Genomic DNA, 19690 nt, shown 5'->3' with positions numbered 1-19690 from the left:
GAATCACTTGAACCCAGAAGGTGGAGGTTGCAGTGAGCCAAGATTGCACCACTGCACTCCAGCCTGGGTGACAGAGCAAGATTCTGTCTCAAAAAAAAAAAAAAATTAGGAACTTGAAAGCTCTTTTTTTTTTCTTTCTTTTTTCTTCTTTTTTTGAGACAGCGTCTTCCTCTGTCACCCAGACTGGAGTACAGTGGCATGATATTGGCTCACTGCAACCTCCACCTCCTGGGCTCAAGCAATCGTCCCACCTCAGCCTCCCAAGTAGCTTAGACTACAGGCACATGTCACCACACCTGGCTAATTTTTATATTTTTAGTAGAGATGGGGTTTTGCCATGTTACACAGGCTAGTCTCGAACTCCTGAGCTTAAGCTATCTGCCCACCTCAGCCTCCCAAAGTGCTAGTATTATAGGTCTGAGCCACTGTGCCTGGCCAAAAACCAACTCTTAAGAAACGAAGTGTTTGAATTGTGTTTCTACTGAATCGCTTCAGTCCTATTCAGTGTTAGCCTTTGCAAAGCAAGCAAAAACAGGAGTGCATTGTCAGATTTTCCAAAGGCCAAACAATCTTAACTTTGATTTGTTCATCTAGCTTTTTGTAAAAATTTTGTACTTTTTATAAATAGATTTCTTTTGTTGTATTTCTTTTTCTCACTTTAGTCATTTGAATTTAAAAATAACAGTTCTCATTGCAATACTTCAGATAATTCAGAAATAACCAAAGTAAAATAGTCTCCTGACTCCCATCCCCTTCAGTTTCTTCCCCTTTGTTATAATTTGCAAACCACAATTTTGTATGTATCCTTCCATACTTGTTTCAGTGCTCATGCAGATACATTATATATACATGCACACACACACACACACACACACACACACACACGATTGTGTGTTTACACGTTATATACACTGTTGCTATTTGATGATCCTCATTGTATAAATTATTCAATACCTTGTATTTTTCACTTAAAAGTATATGAATAGATACCCTTCGAAATCTGTACTTTCCACCTGTCTTTTTTTTTTTTTTTTTTTTTGAGACGGAGTTTCGCTCTTGTTACCCAGGCTGGAGTGCAATGGCGCGATCTCGGCTCACCGCAACCTCTGCCTTCTGGGTTCAGCCAATTCTCCTGCCTCAGCCTCCTGAGTAGCTGGGATTACAGGCACGCGCCACCATGTCCAGCTAATTTTTTGTATTTTTAGTAGAGACGGGGTTTCACCATGTTGACCAGGATGGTCTCGATCTCTCAACCTGGTGATCCACCCACCTCGGCCTCCCAAAGTGCTGGGATTACAGGCTTGAGCCACCGCGCCCGGCCATATTCTTTTTATTACTTGCACAGAATTTTCTGTAAGACTGTACTATCATTTAAGTAAACATTTCTTCCCCTCTGGGGACTATCCAGGCTGTGTCTGGTTTTCTGAGGATAAATATTTTGTTGCAGATAAACTTCCGTGACATGTATCTTTATGTATTTCTGTTGAATAAAGTCCAGAGTGTGCACATTTAAAAATTTTTAAACACTGCCTGGCCGAGCATGGTGGCTCATGCCTGTAATCCCAGCACATAGCGAGGCCAAGGCAGGTGGATCACTTGAGGTCAGGAGTTTGAGACCAGCCTGGCCAACATGGCAAGGCTCTGTCTCTACTAAAAATACAGAAATTAGCCAGATGTGGTGGCACGTGACCGTACTCCCAACTGCTCAGGAGGCTGACGCATGAGAATCGCTTGAGCCTTGGAGGGAGAGGTTGCGATGAGGAGATCACACCCCTGCAGTCTAGCCTGGAAGACAGAGCGAGACTGTCTCAGAAAACAAATGTAAACACTGCCAGAGTACTTTTTAATATACGATTTATCTTAGTACTTTACAAATTTGTCAGCAGATCATTACTGCTGAGGTACATTTAAAGTCTTAATGGTAGTTAAAGCCTTTTTCTATAGCTGTACTTTCCTGCTTGACCACCTCAAGTTGATTATATTTACACTTTTGTTGTTTGGAAAAAAAAAAAAATCTCTTTTCACATCAAGTTAGCTTTACTATGTTCACTTAATTGTTGATTATATTCACTTAGTGAGAACTAAAATGCCATCTAGGTAAATTTAACTTAGATGCCACCTTTGCCAGAGTCAACCCAAAACCTCCAATAAACGATTAGTTTATTCCTAAAATGAACTCATAGAGTTTATTAAAGACTGTAGAGATTTAAGAAGATGTTCAGCTACTTGATGGTTATGAACTGAAACTGTAAAGGTGGTGAGTAGCTGAGCTCTTGGAGTGTTTGGAAATTCTAGACATTTGGCAAATGTATAAGATAGGGCACCATTATCATGACCCAAATTCTCCACGTTAATTCTCTGCTGGGGAGTTCTGGGGAGTTGTTTATTTAGTAAGAGAAAAAAAACCAGACTAACAGAAGCCAGTTTACAAAACAATACCATTTGCAAAAATATAGAGGGAGAAATCCTTTTACCCTCCCTACTGAAACTGCCAACACATCTTTATCAAGGCTGTTGGCCACAATTTAGTGAATTTATCCTACGTCCCTGTAGGGCAACTTGGTTATATGTATCAAAACTCTTAAAAATCCTAGCACTTTCAGAGGCCAAGGCGGGTGGATCACCTGAGGTCAGGAGTTTGAGACAAGCCTGGCCAACATGGCGAAACACTGTCTCTACTAAAAATACAAAATTAGTCAGGTGTGGTGGTGGGCAGCTACTCAGGATGCTGAGGCAGAAGAATTGCTTGAACCTGGGAGGCTGAGGTTGCAGTGAGACAAGATCTCAGTACTGCACTCCAGCCTGGGCAAAACAGTAAAACTACTTAAAAAAAAAAAAAAAAAAAAAAAACCCTTATATATATTCTTTAATTCTCTTCTTAAATGTTTATGAGTAAAAAAATTTGAAAACAGCCTAATGAAAAAGTAGGATAAAAGTTAAAATACATTATAGTAAACTAGATTATTGAGCCATTAAAGATCATATGTGTAAAAAATAATGCCATGGGAAATAGACACTATCCAGTAAGTGGAGAAAGCAGCTTGAAAATTAGGATCATTATTTCCCAGAATACTCCATTAGATGCTGAGATTTTCCATGGCCAGATTAGCTTGAGAAATGCTTAGCTGATCGTAATTAAGCAAATATTTGCATTATGCATTGCAGGACTTATCTTTAATTAGAGATTCATAGAACATAAAATAAGTATTTTCCAAATTTCTTGACTTCAAAACTTTTTCTAAGTAATATTTATCTTCTTTTAGGACACTTAAGTTGCATAGAACACATAGCATAAGGAAGTGCCAATATGACCGGGCACAGTGGTTTACACTTTGTAATCCCAGCACTTTGGGAGGCCCCGGCAGGTGGATCACTTGAGGTCGGGAGTTTGAGACCAGTCTGGCCAACATGAGGAAACCCTGTCTGTACTAAAAATACAAAAATTAGCCAGGCATGGTGATACGCACCTGTAGTCCCAGCTACTCTGAAGGCTGAGACAAAAGAATCGCTTAAACCTGGGAGGCGAAGATTGCAGTGAGCTGAGATCATGCCACTGCACTCCAGCCTGGGCAACAGAGATCTTGTCTCAGAAAGAAAGAAAAAATGTGGCAATATGTTGTTGGGTCTCATTTTTTGCTTTTAAAAACACGGTATATAAATGTATTATATGTTTGTGTATATATGCTTCTGTTCATTTGCGTGCGTGTAGGTGCAGAAAAAAATAAGCTGGAGAAAGTATACGAAAAGCTCATCTCAAGGTTGTGAAATTACTGGTAATATTTTTCTTTATATTAGCTGAATTTCCCGAATCTTACACACACAAAAATCACTTCCAACACTGAAAAAAACTGTTTTTAAACTCCCATAGAGTTAATAAAAATCACTGGTAGATAGGGATTAAAAGGAGAAACAGTCATATAGAAAAGAAAACATAAGCTTTGGAGTGAGATCCGAGTTCCTGTTTGTGATCTTGGGCAAAGCATTGAACTTGCAAAGTAAGAATACAATTAATACCTCTTACAGGGCTGTTGCGAAAATCATTACAGGTACCATACAGACATGTCTAATATGTGACTTTACGTTTGCAAAGATTTTTTGTTATTTGAGATTTTCAGTAGTGATTACATGTGTAGGAAAGTACCTCTGTAAAAAGTTTACTGTATATTGCGATAAACGTTTTTCCTGTAGAAACAGACTTCTGCAATGATGAATGAAGTGCTTTTGTTCTTAAAGGGTGTGGTTTACTGTGTTGAATTGGAGGGAAATGGTTCGAGACTAATTTAGATGATTTCCATTTAATTTTGAGTCCAAATTCTTCCCCCCACCTCTTGCTTTCAGCTCTTGTCAAATAGTTGTCATAAAGACAAGGTTTCACTTACCTGAGAACCAGTCCCTTCCTATGGCATTTTTTCTAATTAAAAAAAAAAAAAAAAGCTATGAAAGCCTTTAGTCAGTTTCTCATGGAACTGTAGAATTTCTCATTGGGAAGATGATCTTTTAGTATATAACACATAATCACTTTAAAATGTTAAGATTTTGGTGCTGTGAATGATAAAGTATGTTTTCACACTTTTTCATCTGATTTTTGCAATGCTTTCTTTTTTCTCTATTTCTCACATAGCAACTCTATAGAAAAAAGCCAGGTTTGGCCATCACGTTTGCAAAGCTGCCTCAAAATTTGGACAAAAACCGATATAAAGATGTGCTGCCTTGTGAGTATCCAGCATGAATGCCTCCTTCCCCCCTCCACTGAGATAATGTTTCCCTTTTTAAAACAGATTGTCTGGTATTCTGGAACGATTTTCAGTGTGTCTGTAAACACCACCGTCTTTACTGCAGCCATTTCAGACTCTGAACAGTTGGGGAATAGTGTTTATGCTAATGAGGCAGAGCTGCAGATGGGGCTGGGAACTGAACTCTGGTTTACTTGGTATGATAAAAATCATGCTCAGAATAATCGGTAATTTTTTCTCTTCCCTGCAGATGACACCACCCGGGTATTATTGCAGGGAAATGAAGATTATATCAATGCAAGTTACGTGAATGTAAGTTAGGAATCTGGATGATGCTAAAGCGCACATTCACCACTGTAACGATGATGATGAGGGCCTGTGGGGGCTTTGCAGTTGACAGAGTGCTTTCCTGTTCACCGCTGCATTTCAGCACCACAGCAGCCATGGGAGGGAAGGCAGAATAGTCTCATTTTACAGAGGAGGAAACTAAGGTTCGGAGAGTTAAAATAATTTGAAAGGTCACAAAGCTCACGGAAGAGGGGACGAGGCTTGTTTCTAATTCAGTCGTCCGCACGCCTCTGTACTGAGCTGCTTCCATTCAGGTGGTTTCTGCCAGTGGCGTGTTTGTCACTGTTTCTCTCCATGTAATTAGTGTCATCCTGCCTTAAAAAAAAAAGAAAAAAAAAAAAAGAGAAAAACAAAACCTTCTCTGTACATATAACCCAAAAAGAAAAAGTGAAATGTCTCACGTATTATGGGAAAAGCACTTGTTTTCTCTCTGCAAGTGCCTCTCTAAACTTGCATTCCTTCTATCTGAACCCGGGGTCAGACTTTCTGTAGGCAACCAGATAGTGATATGTGGTCTTTGCATTTAAAATGTATCCACTTAAAAAGATTAAAAGCCACCGTTAACTTGCAAGGTGGCAGGCAGATTTGGCCTTCAGGCGATACGTGGTCTGCCAACTCCTAAACAGACGGATGATTTCTCAGATTAAGTTCTCAAGTTAGAACAAATTGTCGAGAAATGCCCTAATAAAAATTGGTCTCATCCATGATTACGCCTGTCCCAAAGCATCCATGGATTCATTGACCCTCACTTCGACATTCCCAGTATCTTAAAAGCAGAGCATCAGAAACATTAGGGGCAGCAACATCACAAAGACCAGTCTTTTCATGCAATCCCAGGACTGAGGAAGCCATTCACCCAAGCACCAGCCAAACCACAAATTAGAAGACTTCCTTTACCTTGCCTACCTGAGAGTGAGTGAATCCCAGTGCCAGCCCAAAGCTCAGCAGGTTCTGAGTGTTCTTTCATCAAAAGGACTCAGTCCAGAGGGGAAAAAGGAAATATGGAGCAGAACTATTTCTACCTGAAATACTCATTTCAAAATATTTCAACATTTAATATCAAGATTGATCAACTTTATGATACAAGCAAGCATTGGAAGCCATGCAGAAAGCAAACTGCAACCAGAATTGGTGGCATAAACCTGTATAGGTCTGTACTTTAAATAAATGTACAGTTTTCTATTTTGATAGAAAACCACATAGGGAAAGACTTAGGGGGTAGGAATGGTATATACTGCTAAAAATGTAGATAGCTAGTATTGATTCTATTCAGGATAGAGCAATGAAAGTCATTTAAACTCTTCTGCCATCACACAGATAGAGTTCTGATGTTTGCCTACTGAGTACCACACACTTTTATCTTAAAGATCTAATGCTGGTGTTGTCAGATCATTTTTCAAGGAGTTTTAGAAGTAACTTGTGGCCGGGCGCAGTGGCTCAAGCCTGTAATCCCAGCACTTTGGGAGGCCGAGGCAGGTGGATCACGAGGTCAAGAGATCGAGACCATCCCGGTCAAAAAGGTGAAACCCCGTCTCTACTAAAAATACAAAAAGTTAGCTGGGCATGGTGGTGCGTGCCTGTAATCCCAGCTACTTAGGAGGCTGAGGCAGGAGAATTGCCTGAGCCCAGGAGGCGGAGGTTGCGGTGAGCCGAGATCGCGCCATTGCACTCCAGCCTGGGTAACAAGAGCGAAACTCCGTCTCAAAAAAAAAAAAAAAAAAAGAAGTAACTTGTTTGATTTTTCTTATTTGCTGTGAATTGATAAAGAGATCTTTTTCTGGTGTGATGCCAATTAGCAAGTAGAAGAGTTTAAAACCCAGTCCACCTTGTGGCAACAACAGAGTCTAATACTTGACCAATTTCTTGCCAGATGGAAATTCCTGCTGCTAACCTTGTGAACAGGTACGTCGCCGCTCAGGGGCCTCTGCCGCATACCTGTGCGCAGTTTTGGCAGGTTGTCTGGGATCAGAAGCTGTCACTCATCGTTATGTTGACAACTCTCACAGAGCGAGGGCGGGTAAGTAGCTTGATTTCCAGTTCACATGTGTGCAGTGTCACACCATGCTCTGTGGAGCGCCAATCTCAGTGCTGGGAAGGGTCGTCAGAATCTCCTGGTCCAGCCCGTATGTGACCCTAAATCTCTACAAAGCAACCAATACACACCCCCAGTGACGGGAAGCTCAGCCCTCCTCCTGCCCAGTCCCAGCTTGGATCCATTATAACAGGCCAGAAGGCTCTTCCCCTAGCATTTCTTCATGTGCCCCAGAACCCTGGCAGTGACATGGCCTTGCCTACCCAGGACAAGTGCTGGTCCTGAAAGAGCAACGTGTGTGCCGGGTTCACAGTGGCCTTTGTAAAAAGTAGAAGTTACGTCACTGTGCCATTTTCCGTAGAATCCGTTCAGGCAGCTCGGTGCCGTCCCTGTCTTATCTGTCTGGGCATCTCTTTTCCCTGTGATGTTGACTCTGCCTTTTCAGCAGGAAGGTCATTCTTCTCCTCAGAGAAAAGGGAGCTCACCCCGGCCCAGGAAAGGTCTGTTGTCTTAGGTTTGGTTGTTAACAGACGTTCTGCCCGGGATAGCAGCCCCCTTCTTTCCCTCGGTTAGCTTGTTCCAACTCAGGAGAAAATGCCCTTCCTGCGATCCAGGAGGTCTCAGCTTCCTCTGGCCGCCCCTGTGGCTGCTGCCCTGCCAGCTCTCTGCTGCTGACAGCCTCCCTCTTTTGTTGATGTCCACTCTGCACCTAAGCTTATCTGGGGTCTCCCTTGTGACTTCGAGAGTTTGTTTCCCAGTGCTTTCCTTCTCAGTGAAGCCATTCCAGCTGCTTCGTCAGTTTCCTGCGTTAGCAATTTCTGTCTCCTCTGAAGTCTAGCATTCCCTTCACTATCCCTGACTCTGGAACTTAACCTCCTCTGTTTATCCATTTGTAGAAACCTGTTCTTCTGAAATCCAGGATGCATGCTTCCTCCCTCTCCTGTTGCAAACTCTTGGACGACAGGATAACCTCAGCCCTTTATCCTGAAAGCCCTAACCTGTCCACGTCACCACCTACCAGTTCTTCCAGATTAGGAGTCCATCACTCCAGGCAGCAACCTTGCCCCTTTCCCTGACAGATGAAACTTTCAGCGTCTCCCATTTGTTTTCTCCCTTATCATGCATTTAGTAGATTGGGACTCCCAGCACGTGTGCAGCTGGCTGCAGTCCATACCATGCATTTAGTGGAGTAGGACTTCCAGCAGGTATGCGGCTGGCTGGAGTCTGCACCCCCAAGCTGTGCTGCTCTCAGGTCTGCAGGTGCAGAGAGAGCCTCAAGCCTCCTTTGAAGCCTCATATCCCCAGTGATCAGCAGGACACTGCCCCGTGAGATACTTCATTTCTCCCTTTTAAAATTCCTACCCAAAATGTTTTCCTTTGTGCTCTCCCTTGAGGCTCATGGGCTTCATCTTAGAAACATGACTTTACAATTGAAAAAGTTATTCTCCATCACTTTCCATCAGAGATGTTTCTTTTGGAGAGAAATACTATTTTTTACGTCTGCATGTGAATAATACAGATACTCTTCCTGGCCCCGCTGGCTGACAGAGGGAGGGGCTTTGGGATCAGAGGAGGAGTTTGAGTTCTAGCACCAGCGGTTTTCACTGTTTAGCCTTGCACAGTGCTTTAAGCCTCAGTTTCCTTATCACTAGAAAGGAGGTAGTAATGCCTGTCTCTTGGGGTTGTTTTGAGAATTAACAATGAGCTACCCTAAACCGGCTGCCCATCCCATAGTGGGTGCTCCACGTGGCGTAGTGAGTCAGGATCCTGCCCTCCTCATCTCTCAGGGCAAGGAGGTAGGTTTGCTGCTCTGGGCGACATTAGGATCCCCTGGGTTGCCATGAGGATCATGTGAGGTGACAGGATTAGGTTTGGGGAAGCACAAAGCTCTACAAACCCCCTTGCTCTTGTTATCTGTTAAGGACACTGCGTGGTAAAACGTGCAGTCAGGCAACGAGGCTCTTCCACAGGGAACTGATCTCTGAGTCAGACTTTGTCAGCCTCTCTGGTTGGTTCAGCAAATGGATCTAGGCACTGATTCCTTCCACCTCCTGAACCCAGACCCACCTGCTGATTTGTTGATAGAACACATCTACCCGAGTGTCCCCACATACAACATGCCCGAAGCTGAAGCTGTCAGCTACACACCTGCACCCAGGTGGCCACACGTGAGCTCACCACTTTGGCCGGTGGCACCCATCTGCCCAGTCACCCAAGCCAGGAACCTGGAATCGGTCTTGGCCCCTCCCTTCTCTCCATTTCCCATGTCCACTCAACACAGCTTGCTGCCACTGGTCTCCCTCTCTGTCCCCAAGACCCCTGCCTTCACTCACAGCTTTTGCATTTCTCTTCCAGGAGCAGCAACAGCCTCCTTAGTGGCTTCCTGGCCCAGAGGCTCCCCCTCCCCACATCTGGTCCATCCGTTGACACAGCTTTCAGTGAGGCCTTTCCAGAGGGTTGCCTGGTCCAGCCACTTCTCTGCTCAAACCCTCTGGTGGCTCCTTACATGGACCAAGCAAAGTCTCACCTTGAGACTGACTTGTACGTTCTGTGCAGGTGTATTGTACTGTCATTCCCTGGGTATACCATGTGCCTCTTTGCCTCTTGACCATGTGTGTCCCATTCCCTCTGCCTGAACGATCCATGCTTGCCTTGCCAACCTGATGGAGACCCTTGTCCTTCAATGCTGAGATCCCTGTCCTCTCTCTCTGGGATGTTGCCTCCCTCTCCTGTGTGAGCCTTCCGTCTATCTTTCCTTTTCACCACATTCCCCACACCAGATTTGAGAGCACCTTGAGGACAGTGCCTCATCCTGCCTAATTCATCTCCACATCCCCAGGGATGTTGACTAAGTGAGCAAGAAAGCAAGCTTTTCATCATGAAGCCTTCTGAAGTTGGCCCCTGACTCCCACTAAACCCTAACTGGTCCATCTTCCTGAGATAGCGCTCTTTCTCCATCATTGGCATGTTACCCATTGTTAGGAACCTGTTCTTCTGAAATCCACCATGTGTATTTCCTCCCTCTCCTATTACAAACCCTTGGATGACCAGATGACCCGAGCCCTTTATCCCAAAGTTCCTATCTCGTCCTCATCACCACCCAGCAGGGCCTCTGGATTGGGAATCAGTCACTCCAGGTGAGCAGGTTTGTCCCTTTCTCTGAGAGATGAAATTGTCAGCATGTCCCATTTGTGTTCACCCATATCATGCACGGAGTAGAGTGGGACTCACAGCGGGTGGATGGCTTTTCTTCCACCCAGCCTGTGGCTTGTTCCTGCTGGTCCAGAAAGGCATATCCTTTCAGAAGCCATCTCCCTGGTCAGCTTTCCCTTCCTGAAGCCTCTTCTCAAAACCACACCTGGGGACTGGAAAATGAGAAACAAGCCCCACTCAGGCCTGCAAATCCCTGAGGACAGAGCATTCTGAGCTCTTCTGGCAGCATCTGCCCGGGGTCTCACACCCAGCAGCATGTTGCTGGCCTCCCAGGTTCAGTGACCTCCATGGTCCATTGGTGACTTCTCTGGAACTACTTCTTCCATCGCTACATAGGCTTAGCTTTGCATACATCACTGTTTAAATTTAGTGTTTAGGACACTGCCTGGTAACATATCCACTTTGGCAACGGGGCTCTTCCACAGGGAACCAATCTCTGAGTCAGGCTTCGTCAGCCCCTCTCGTTGGTTCAGCAAATAGATCTAGGAACCACAGCCCAAGGTAGGTGCATTTTCTTATCATTCCGGAGTATATCAGCCTGGCTAAGAGTGCACAGGCCTGTTATGAAATTCCAGCTCTGCCCCAGTTCCTCTCCATGTGATCTGACGCACACGGATTCCTTCTCTGAGCCTCAGTTTACTCATATGCAAAACAGAGACAACCATAGTACCTACCCCATAGGGTTGTTTTGAAGCCAAGGTAAAGCCATGTTCATGAAAGGCACCATTCAGTGCTGAGCATCTGCTGTTCTAAAGATACAGCGCTTCAGTATCATCACCCCTCACTGCAGCAGCATTCATGTGGAGACTAAGGCCCAAAGAAGTTAATTTCCCCAAGATCACTAAGCAAATATGTTTAGTAGAATTTATTAACCAGGGTTGAAACTCACGATCTCCACAGACTTCTTGCAGTTTCCATTCCCTCCACCCCGGTGCTCTCAGATCCAAATTGAACTACAATCTGTATTTGGTCAGAGGTAGAGAAAGAGTCTAGTACTAGTCAGAGTCACCGTGGAATAAGGGGAGCCTCTCTGGAAGTACAGATATTTGTAGTTCTGCCTTACATGGGTTGATCACATCAGAGAATGTCTTCCCTGCATTTATCCTGTGGGTGGGACCACTGGGAGCCTACAGGGCAGGATTTATCCTTCCTGTGCAGATGAGGGAACAAGAGAGGGCCTGTGTCTGTCCACTCTGCCTTGGGCCCTACAGCCCTTAACCCCCTCATGTCTAAGCAAAGTCACAACATGGCTACTAACCAAAATTACCCATATTTAAGGTTTCCAAGTAAATTCTTAACTCCAGCTTTCCAGCAGCATACTTTAATTTCAAGTGTTCACTGTGACATTTGAAAGTAAGAATAGGAAAGCTGTTTTCTAACAAATTGTATGTATATTGTAATTATGCCACTTTTCCCACTATGAACAAATGTAATTTTTACTTAAGTTGGTATAACCACATATAGGCTTGGGGGAAAATGCTTGTTTAATGAGTTAGGATTTAACTGACAGAAGGATCTATGATGGGATGGACAGCCTAGCCCTGAAGTCTGCTTAGAAGCCAGAGGCAGGTGCTCAGATGGCTTACAGGACAAGCTGCAGGTTTTGGAAGTGGGGGATAGAAATTGGGGAGGGTGGCGGGATCAGCCCGTCTGTGGGGACAGAGACACTGGGGGGCCATAGGAAGAGTGCTAGACTGCATCACTGCAGCCCCATGGCCTTGGGCAAGTCACTTAATCCCAAGTAGCCCTGGGTTCCTTGTCTGCTGTGTGGAGATATCACCTCCTTAGGACTTCAGCTAAGAAAACCTTCAAGGGCTTCAGAGACACTGCTCCAGTGAAAAAGGATTCATCTCAGTTTGGGAATCCTGCAATCTGGGTTTTTGTGGAACCTCTGATCACTCTTACTCAAGCTGGTGTGTAACCCATGACAGCAGCAGAAGTAATGGCCACCCCTGGCCTGCCCCGCCCGCCCCCCGCTGCCCAGTGGCTAAGCACTGCACACCACTTCCGGCCGCCTCACCAGCCCTGAGGCAGGAGCCATCTCCATCTTTTTGGTGGAAAACATGAAAATCAGAGGTTAAGCAACCGGTTCAACATCATCTGGCTGACAAATGGAAGAGGAGAGGATCCCGGCAGAGTTGTGTGTGACACCAGATGTGCGCCCATAACTGCTGTGCCCGGAGCCGCCTCCTCAAAAGGATGGGGAGGATGGTGGAGAAGTACAGGAGGAGGGGCCTCAGGGACTGGGGGAGGGCAGAGAGGTTGCTCACAGGCCAGGGTCCTGCTGCTCTTGCTGCAGATGGCCCCTGGTGATGACGCCGCTGAGTCTCTCATCCTCCTCCTCCAGGCTGCAGCCTGGGGTTGAGCAGAGACCTGTGGCCAAGCCCCTGGCAGGCTGCCCCCCACCCACCCTAAGAACACAGACAGCTGATCGGACTTGGCGGAGTTTGTTTTCTTCCATCAGCTCTCTTGGGTGTGCATGAGAGTTTGCCTAACCCATCCACCTGTCCAGGGTTAACTGCTTGCACGGACACCCTGCAGAGGGAGCTTATTCACTCTTGGTGGTTTCTTACAGACCAAATGTCACCAGTACTGGCCGGATCCCCCTGACGTCATGGACCATGGCAGCTTTCACATCCAGTGTCAGTCAGAGGACTGCACCATTGCCTATGTGTCTCGAGAAATGCTGGTCACAAACACCCAGGTGAGCCGCAGCTGGAGGGGCAGGTACTAAATCAGCGGCCGCTGTCATCCCAGGTGGTCCCGCTTCTGAGTGTGCTGTCTGTTTCCACCTGGCAAGCATGTCAGCACACAAGACTGCCCATCAAAGAGGCGGGACCCAGAGTTTGTAGTGGCCCTAGTCACAAGAGGCGCAAGCATCCCGGTGTCCCAATGTCCGTCAATGGAGGAATGGATAAACAGCACGCAGTCTGTCCGTATAATGGAATATGATTCAGCTTTTAAAAAGGAAGAGATTCTGACCCCTGCTACAACAGGGGAACCTTGAGCATACTATACTAAGTGAAATAAGCCAGACATAGACAAATATTGTAGGATTCTACTTCTGTGACGTGCCTAGAGTCATCCAATTCATAGAGACAGAAAGTAGAACAGCAGTTGCCAAGGGCCTGGGGAAGGAGGAGAAAGGAGATATGTGGACATTACGCCATATGGCATAATGGGTGCAGGGTTTATGTTCGTGGGATTTTTAAAGTTCTGGAAATAGATAGTGGCGATGGCTGTACAAAATTGCGACTATTCTTAATGCCACTGAACTGGACATTTAAATGTGGTTACAGTGCCTCGTGTTATATATATTTTGCCACAGTTAAAGATTGTGAGCATGTGTGGCCCCTAATAGCAAGTATCATAGGAGACATGGAGGAAATCACTGGGCAGAGTGATCAAGGAAGGCAGCCCTGCAGGACAGGCTGCGGCTGAGCCTGAGAGGGGATGGAGATTTTTGGGGAAGCAGGGAAGGAACTGGCAGGGGCCACAGCAGGGCTGCGCACTGGGGGAGAAAGCATCAGGAGACAGGGCCCCCCTGGTGTCTGGTTTGGGGCTGGGTAGGCTTACCAAGGCCACTGTGTCTCCCACAGACCGGCGAAGAGCACACAGTGACACATCTCCAGTACGTCGCGTGGCCTGACCACGGTGTGCCCGATGACTCCTCCGACTTTCTGGAATTTGTAAACTATGTGAGGTCCCTGAGAGTGGACAATGAGCCCGTCTTGGTTCACTGCAGGTACAGCGCCTGTTGTTTTGTTGGGTTTAGGATACTTTTGCCTGTTGGGAAAGGCCTGGAGAGAATTGGCAGGCACCAAACCCACCCTATATCCCACAAAGTGGTGTGCTCTTACAGACCTCTGTTGACTGTAGTTCTTCACTATTTCAAAAGTGATTTGGAATTTTACGAAATCCTAAACTTGTGAATACAGCACAGAGCTGACAAAGAAAGTCCCCCACACACCCCTTCTCCTGTCCTGTCAGCTGACCTTTGTCATAGATGTGAGTGGAAAGCGAGGGGACTTGGTACTGAACACTGGCTCTCCTCACTGCCTGTGAGCCCCAGCCTCGGCTGGGTGAGGATAGGCTGCCTCGGCCTGTTTGAGAGCACACCCTGAGTGTGCGTTTTGTCTTCTCCAAGGCCAGGAGAGGACAGCCCCTCCTGAGTCAACACTGAGTCATGCAGAAAGGCTACTCAGACAAATCCCAAGTCTGTCTCCTCTCCCCTCTCCAGTGCTGGAATAGGTCGAACCGGTGTGTTGGTCACTATGGAAACAGCCATGTGCCTAACTGAGAGGAACCTGCCCGTTTACCCCCTGGATATCGTCCGAAAAATGCGAGACCAGCGCGCCATGATGGTGCAGACATCAGTGAGTAGAAATCCAGTAACAACAATGGCTGGACTTTCTGAGCACTTACACCAGGCAGGCCTGAGAGAAGGGCTTTGTCAGTCAAGAGACTGCAGCTCAGGGGGACGGAATCACTGGCCCAGGTTCTCAGAGCTTGTCAGTGGCGACAACCCACACCCATCTCACCTCTGAGCTCTGCTGCCTCTGTGGTTTATCTCCTACCAGCCCGTCTGTCCGGGAGGAGCCCTGGTTGGATTCTGTATCATTGCACCATCATTTCTCCATCACCCTCTCACCCATACCTGGGTACTCCTTTTGGCTCCGTGCATGTTTCATATGACCGTACTTTGAGCTCTGTCCCAGCCATGTGGTCTCTGAGTACCTGCACGGTCCTCCACGGGTGGAACAGAGCTCAAAGTAGGGTCATGTGCCACATCCTCTTGTCCTCAAGAGGAACTCTTGGGGATTTCCCCTGGAACTCCAAGCAGGGCAGTGAAGCGGTATGGAAAGAGCATGATTAAGGCTCCCCACAAATGGGGGAATTGGCACTCAGAAAGTATTTACAAATGCTGCAAAAGACCCACTGGTACAGGGTGGGGGGCAGCATTTCCTGAAGCTATGGGACTTGACAGCTTTGCGTTCTTTTCCAGAGCCAATACAAGTTTGTGTGTGAAGCGATTCTTCGTGTGTATGAAGAAGGCTTAGTCCAGATGCTGGATCCTAGTTAAGACAACTGTGAAAACGTCCATTCCTCTTTCCCAAGGCCATCGTCCTTGAGAGAGGAGGACAGACCTCCTCTCCGGAAGCAGCAAGAGGAACCAGTAGCTGTGGGAAAGGAATGGGCACCTCTGAAGCCAGGCACTTTAAATTTCTGTAGAAAAGACATTGTGTACATAGGAACTGGTGTAGATAAGCATGTATTTATGGCATCATTTAGGGCTGTGTTTCTATGGAAAGATACAAAAGGGATCTCAGTGTGGGCCCTGTCCTAATGTCTTCTTCCCCAACATCACCACACACACCCCTGTTGACATCCTGGAGCAATTGAGACGGGACACCACAGAGCTGTTGACCTCCCAGCAACAAGATGGTGTAGTTATCTTGGGTCGTTTCGATGTTTTGTTTCTGTGTGTCAGACTGTAAGGGCTGAGTTTTCTGTGCCTCTAGGTGGAGCTGGAACAACTCAGGTTCACCTGCACTGATGCTAAGGAAACCCTGACGAATGTACTAAATGGCAGGGTGCTGGGGGTCAGGCTGAAGGCTGAGCGGCACCTCTCTGCCCTCTCTCCCTTTGTCCCATCTCCCGGCAACTTCTGATACTCATGTTTCTGAGAATAGTATCCCCCTTGAGGTTTCCTCTTGGTGCCTGACCTGGATTCATAATGTGCATTCAGGTGAGTTTTCAGCTGAGGCTCTAAGAACTGGGACCCTCAGTGTGTTCTGGTCATCTCGTGGCTTAGTTGTAGAAGCAGGTGTGTCTCTTGTCTCTGCTTGCCTCCTACTGCACACTCAGTACCCAGGACTGGAATCACTGACTACTGAATCTCCTACATGTATTGCTGCTACTTCAAGTTCCTACACTTGAAACTATGATTTTTCCAAGGGGAGATGGGACAGTGTCATCTAAATATTCCGAATGTTTGGGCTTCGAGAAAAGAGCTTCTAGTAATTGAACCATGGGAAACCGAGCTTCTGGAGGGTTGGCCGTGGGGGGTGTGTACATGTGTGTGCCCAGGGGTGAGTGTTTCTCAGGATTTCTAACGATTCAAATTACCGTTGAGTATACATAAAGAATGAGTCTCTGTATAGAAGAACAAATGTGTGCATTCACCCCCAGTTACAATGGTCTCCATTGCATTTCAAAAGAGAGGATCAGACTATCTGAATATAAATACAATCTGATGTTAATTTATTCTAAGACCATCACTTTGATCGTCCTAAAGAATTCTGCCTTTGTGAATACTGTGTTAAATTTTTTTAAATTTGTGACAGGATTGTAGCAAATTATTATTTAAGGAAAATAAATGGCATAAACATTTAATGTGGTATTTTTAAACAGTGGTTTTTATGTACTCAGAAGAGAGAGTTAAGCCAGGTTCTTAATGGTATTTATGGAAAAGATGTTTCCCTGTTATCATGCACAGAAATGAAGCCATTTTGATATTCAGCAAATTCGGTGCCAATTGAATAGTTTGCTGGTTGCAAGATGGATAAAGACCTATCTAAGGGGGTGGGAGGACCCTAAAGGTTCTTTATTTCCAGAGCTAGTGTACTTACTTGCATGCTTTCTGACTTTTCTACATGGATATTTTACTGCCAAGTGGCAGAGGTGGGAGGGAGATGTCACACCGTACCATAACCCCATACTGCAAAACAAGAAACCACCAGAAAGTTTGCAGCTGAGGGGCAGGAGATTCAGTTCCTGTTCCCACTCAGCACTAACTACTTGGGGCCTGCTCACATAGAAGCTCCACCTCTCTTTCATTATCTGTAAAATAAAAACAATACGTAGGACTTCAGACTGAACATGAGGATTGAATAAGATCATACTATTCATGTCACTTCATCAGCTGGAATATCAACAGCCACTGCTGTGGATGAGTTACTTAGAAAAGTTTAGTTGTCAGTGATTAGCCCAAAAACACAACTTTCAAAAGTAGAATCCACTGGATTTTTGTTTCTTTTTCTAGAGACAGGGTCTCTCTGTCGCCCAAGCTGGAGTACAGTGACATGATCATAGTTCACTGCAGCCTCAAATTCCTGGGCTTACGCAATCCTCGCACCTCAGCCTCCAGAGTAGCTGGGCCTGCAGGTGCGTGTCACCTCACCTGGCTTATTTTTTATTTTTATTCTTTTGTAGAGATAGGATCTTGATGTGTTGCTTGGGCTGGTCTCCCATTCCTGGCCTCAAGTGATCTTCCCACCTCAGCCTCCCAGAGTGTTGAGATTATATATAGGCCTGAGCCACTGCACCCAGCCTAACTGGGTTTTTATGAGAGGAAAATGGAAAATGTTCTAGAAGAGAGAGAACAAGAGCACAAAATAATCTGGACTCAGAAAAATTCAGCAAAGCTCCAAGAAAGAGGAGGTGGAGGGAACACTGGCATAAATTTAAATGCCATTAGGATATTTAGCAAATCATTGCCGTTTTGATAAAAATGCATCATCACCCTGTGTGCAAAATGTTTGCAAAGTAGTCTGAATGTCTTTGGAAATGGGGGTTTTGTTTTTCTCCAAAACAAATTGTTTATTAGGGTTGCAGAAATGTTACCGTTACGGTCACATAAATTTTTGAAAAGCTTACCAGGTGGTTGCAGACAGTCTTTTCTGCCACTGGGCAAGCCAGCAGTTCTGATCCACCAGAATTTGCCAGCAACAAAATCTAGGAAATACTGGAAGAGCAAGTCAAGATAATTATCTAAAAGAGCAAAAGATACAAGTAAATTATGTAGAAATTATCAATTAAAATCTGTAGCTCCAGATTCCTGTATCACTACCTTATACACTTAAGCAATTATGCTTGAGCTTTTTTTTTTTTTTTTTAGTCCTAAGTGAAGAACTGAGTCAGAATCAGGATAAATATTTTGCCTGGGAGATTTGGCTGGATATGAATGGAGAAGACATTTACATCCTACGTTCTGGCACTTTCTAGAAGATCTAATGAGGCTCCACGTTGATATGCCAATTTAATCAAGATGAGAGATCCCTGCTGGTGTCACCTTCTAGAACCTGCACGCAGTGTTTTGACTTTCCAGAAGAAAAGATGCAACTCAGTTTGGTTGGGGGTGACAGTGGTCATAACACACTCTTGTACTGGTCTTTCGTTTCCTACCACAGTAATTCATATTTAAATATGCCTTTAGATTAGTGTGTATAGCACTGCTGCTATGTTGCTGCTACTTGATCTTTTTTTCTTTGGTCCCCCAGAAATGATCATTTGAGGGCAAGCAAAAAAGGCCTCATCATCCTCCAGAGGCAACAAAGAGGCAATAGAAATAGGGAAAGGTTGTGAGAGACAGGGTTTGGGTCTAGACCTGGACTTAGACAAGATATACCGCCCTCAACCCTCAGTTTTCTTATATGTAAACAGGGAAGGTTGGGCTGGATGAGGTGAAGTCAAGATTTGCCATTCTGGGAGCCTAATATTCCAGAGAATCAAACTTAATCCTAAACCAAAGCTTTATGGCTCCTACAGAGATGTGTCACATTTCTGCAACTTGTCACCAGGTGGTGTCCCTCAGACTTTGGCACTGTTAATCCAAAGACAAGGATGGCCGCCATCTGGTTCTTGCCTGTCATCCTCAGCTGAGAGCAGTCTCGGTAAACATGGCAAAGATTCTGTGACCTCAGACCGGTGACAAAATGCTTGGGAGTCTGATGGCCTGGCTGGGCCACCATCCTCATAGCTCCCATTCTGTTTGGAGCAACCAAAGGATTTGTGTGAAGTTATTTGGAAAAGGATCATAATTGAGCAGCAATCTGTTTTCTGTGTATTTGGAATGTTTTTCATTCTGACCTGTTCTATCAGTGATTCTACTGAAAAACAATTTGATCAATATAAAAATGTTCAAGCTATGCAACACTGTTGTTGTCTGCCGATATTTTTATTCTAATAGATTTCTGCAAATATTTTCTTGTATTTGCTTTTCTTTTCATTTTTAAATAAACTCTTGGAGGAGAGTGCTCTCTGCTCATCTCCGCCTTCCCTCTCATCAGGAGCATGAACTCCCATCTTGGCCTTGACCTGGTGTATTAGTCCATTCTCATGCTGCTAATAAAGACATACCTGAGACTGGGTAATTTATGAAAGAGAGAGGGTTAATGGACCCGCAATTCCACAGGGCTGGGGAAGCCTCACAATCCTGGTGGAAGGCGAATGAGAAGCAAAGTCACATCTTACATGGTGACAGGCAAGAGAGCTGGTGCAGGGGAACTCCCATTTATAAGGCCATCAGACCTGAGATGTATTCACCACCACGAGGACAGTGTGCGGGGAACCTCGCCCATGA

The 19690-nt window shown here is 45.4% G+C and overlaps 1 protein-coding gene across 5 annotated transcripts in view; it reads left to right on the top strand.

Annotated features, from left to right (window-relative positions):
- Window positions 1–16722, top strand: part of PTPN3 (protein tyrosine phosphatase non-receptor type 3) — a 122511-nt gene extending 105789 nt beyond the window's left edge. For all 5 annotated transcript variants that reach the window (XM_039475042.2, XM_039475040.2, XM_010335980.3 and 2 more), the window contains 7 exons: window positions 4622–4712; window positions 4984–5045; window positions 6952–7098; window positions 12902–13030; window positions 13926–14071; window positions 14567–14702; window positions 15332–16722. In XM_039475042.2, the coding sequence (XP_039330976.1) occupies window positions 4622–4712; window positions 4984–5045; window positions 6952–7098; window positions 12902–13030; window positions 13926–14071; window positions 14567–14702; window positions 15332–15409 (789 nt within the window). In that variant the 3' untranslated portion in view covers window positions 15410–16722. The remainder of the gene's footprint in view (window positions 1–4621; window positions 4713–4983; window positions 5046–6951; window positions 7099–12901; window positions 13031–13925; window positions 14072–14566; window positions 14703–15331) is intronic.
- Window positions 16723–19690: the final 2968 nt, after the last annotated feature.

This window comes from Saimiri boliviensis, chromosome 2, assembly GCF_048565385.1.
Source record: "Saimiri boliviensis isolate mSaiBol1 chromosome 2, mSaiBol1.pri, whole genome shotgun sequence".
Classification (NCBI taxonomy): domain Eukaryota; kingdom Metazoa; phylum Chordata; class Mammalia; order Primates; family Cebidae; genus Saimiri; species Saimiri boliviensis.
Note: the sequence above shows the minus strand (reverse complement) of the source record. Positions and strands in the feature narration are given on the sequence as shown.